This window comes from Aplysia californica, unplaced genomic scaffold, assembly GCF_000002075.1.
Source record: "Aplysia californica isolate F4 #8 unplaced genomic scaffold, AplCal3.0 scaffold00584, whole genome shotgun sequence".
NCBI lineage: Eukaryota > Metazoa > Mollusca > Gastropoda > Aplysiida > Aplysiidae > Aplysia > Aplysia californica.
The window spans coordinates 287,912-289,297 of record NW_004797854.1 but is presented as its reverse complement, the minus strand read 5'-3'; the positions used below and the strand labels follow the sequence as shown (position 1 = coordinate 289,297).

Sequence of the window (1,386 nt, the reverse complement as noted above, 5' to 3'; positions counted from 1 at the left end):
CCCCCCAAAAAAAAAACACTTGAAAAACAAAACAAAACAACAACAACAACAACAACAACCACACGAAAGAGCAAAACAGAAAAGATGGAGCCTGTCAACTTACGTCTTTGAGTTTGGGCACATGAGGCGATGACCAGAGCTGAGACCAGAAATCCCACACAGAACGATTGAAGCTCACTATGACCCATCATAATAAATATTTTCTCTTGAATTCAATCACAGACCTAGCAGTTATCGTGAAGATAAGAAAGCTACAGCTGAAGGATGCCGATAGTGATTAAACGAATTCTGAGCAACTGTTTAAACGATAAATCAGTCTCTCGCTGGCCTCACTTAATCAAATGTTACACTTTCAGATTGTATTGAGGTATTATGTGTACAGAAAAAATATCTGATTGCAGGATGTAGAAAAAAGTGAGTGCCACTGACAAAAAAATAAAAACGCCCTAACTGACTGCACATATAGATCTATTCCTTTTCAGAAGACGCTAACAACTTTGCTCAACGTCGCTCAACATCGCTCTCGCAAACAGTGAGCCAATGACAGCTTGGGAAGTTACATCTCCTGAATTGGCGTCACACGTCTCCGTTTCAGCACACAGAGAAAGATCACAGACTCACAGTTTGATAGCATGAGGCATGTATGACTCCTTCCGACACCAAACTGCCGTTTAGTACTCGTCTCTGCGCTTGTTCTCTGTGTTAGATTTAGAATTCACGCGCCGTATTTTTGTCCCTCTTGACAAAGCTCTCTGGGAGAGTAGAGCAAATACATCGGGGGTTTGCCAGGGCTGTGGGGGACAGGACCTACATGTTACGTGCCACTAATTTCTTTGTTTTTAGCGGATTGAAGAAAAAAGATACCTCTCCTTTCAACGTGTTTATTCGAAGCGCTCACCATAACCATAACTCTTATCTTCTGGAAGCCCACCATACGTGTAACAAGATTTATTTATACTCCGACCTTCACCCAATATGGCACATCAGCCAAAAATAAAAAGGTATAGTGCCGCGGTAGAGGTAGATGGTAAATTATCGTCTAATTTTGGAATGCCGATTTCCTCAAAATTAGTGAAAATGAGCTCCCTTCCCTCCTTTTTTTCAGAATAAAATCGATATAGACAGGTGCAATATTCAAAAAATCAAAAGTAGCCTAAAAGCATCTCTAACTCCAAGCAAGATTTCCCGCAGCTTTACCCACTATTTAGACCCCACCAACTTTTGTAATTAACTATTTGGAGATGCTCACCCCAACAACTCTACTTTTTATCTAGTTGTATGAACCTTATTCGATGGCAGAAGGTGATGAGGGGGTTCATCTCACGTAGGACGCACTCGTCATTTGACAACGCTTGAAGACAAGCTGATTTTATATATATAAATATA

At 40.7% G+C, this 1,386-nt stretch overlaps 1 protein-coding gene across 1 annotated transcript in view; it reads right to left on the bottom strand.

Moving 5' to 3' along the window:
- Window positions 1–696, bottom strand: part of LOC106012958 — a gene marked incomplete in the record, with an annotated part of 8,157 nt that extends 7,461 nt beyond the window's left edge. Inside the window, 1 exon segment of the mRNA XM_013087401.2 lies at window positions 104–696. Coding sequence (XP_012942855.2) covers window positions 104–191 — 88 coding nt within the window.
- Window positions 697–1,386: the final 690 nt, after the last annotated feature.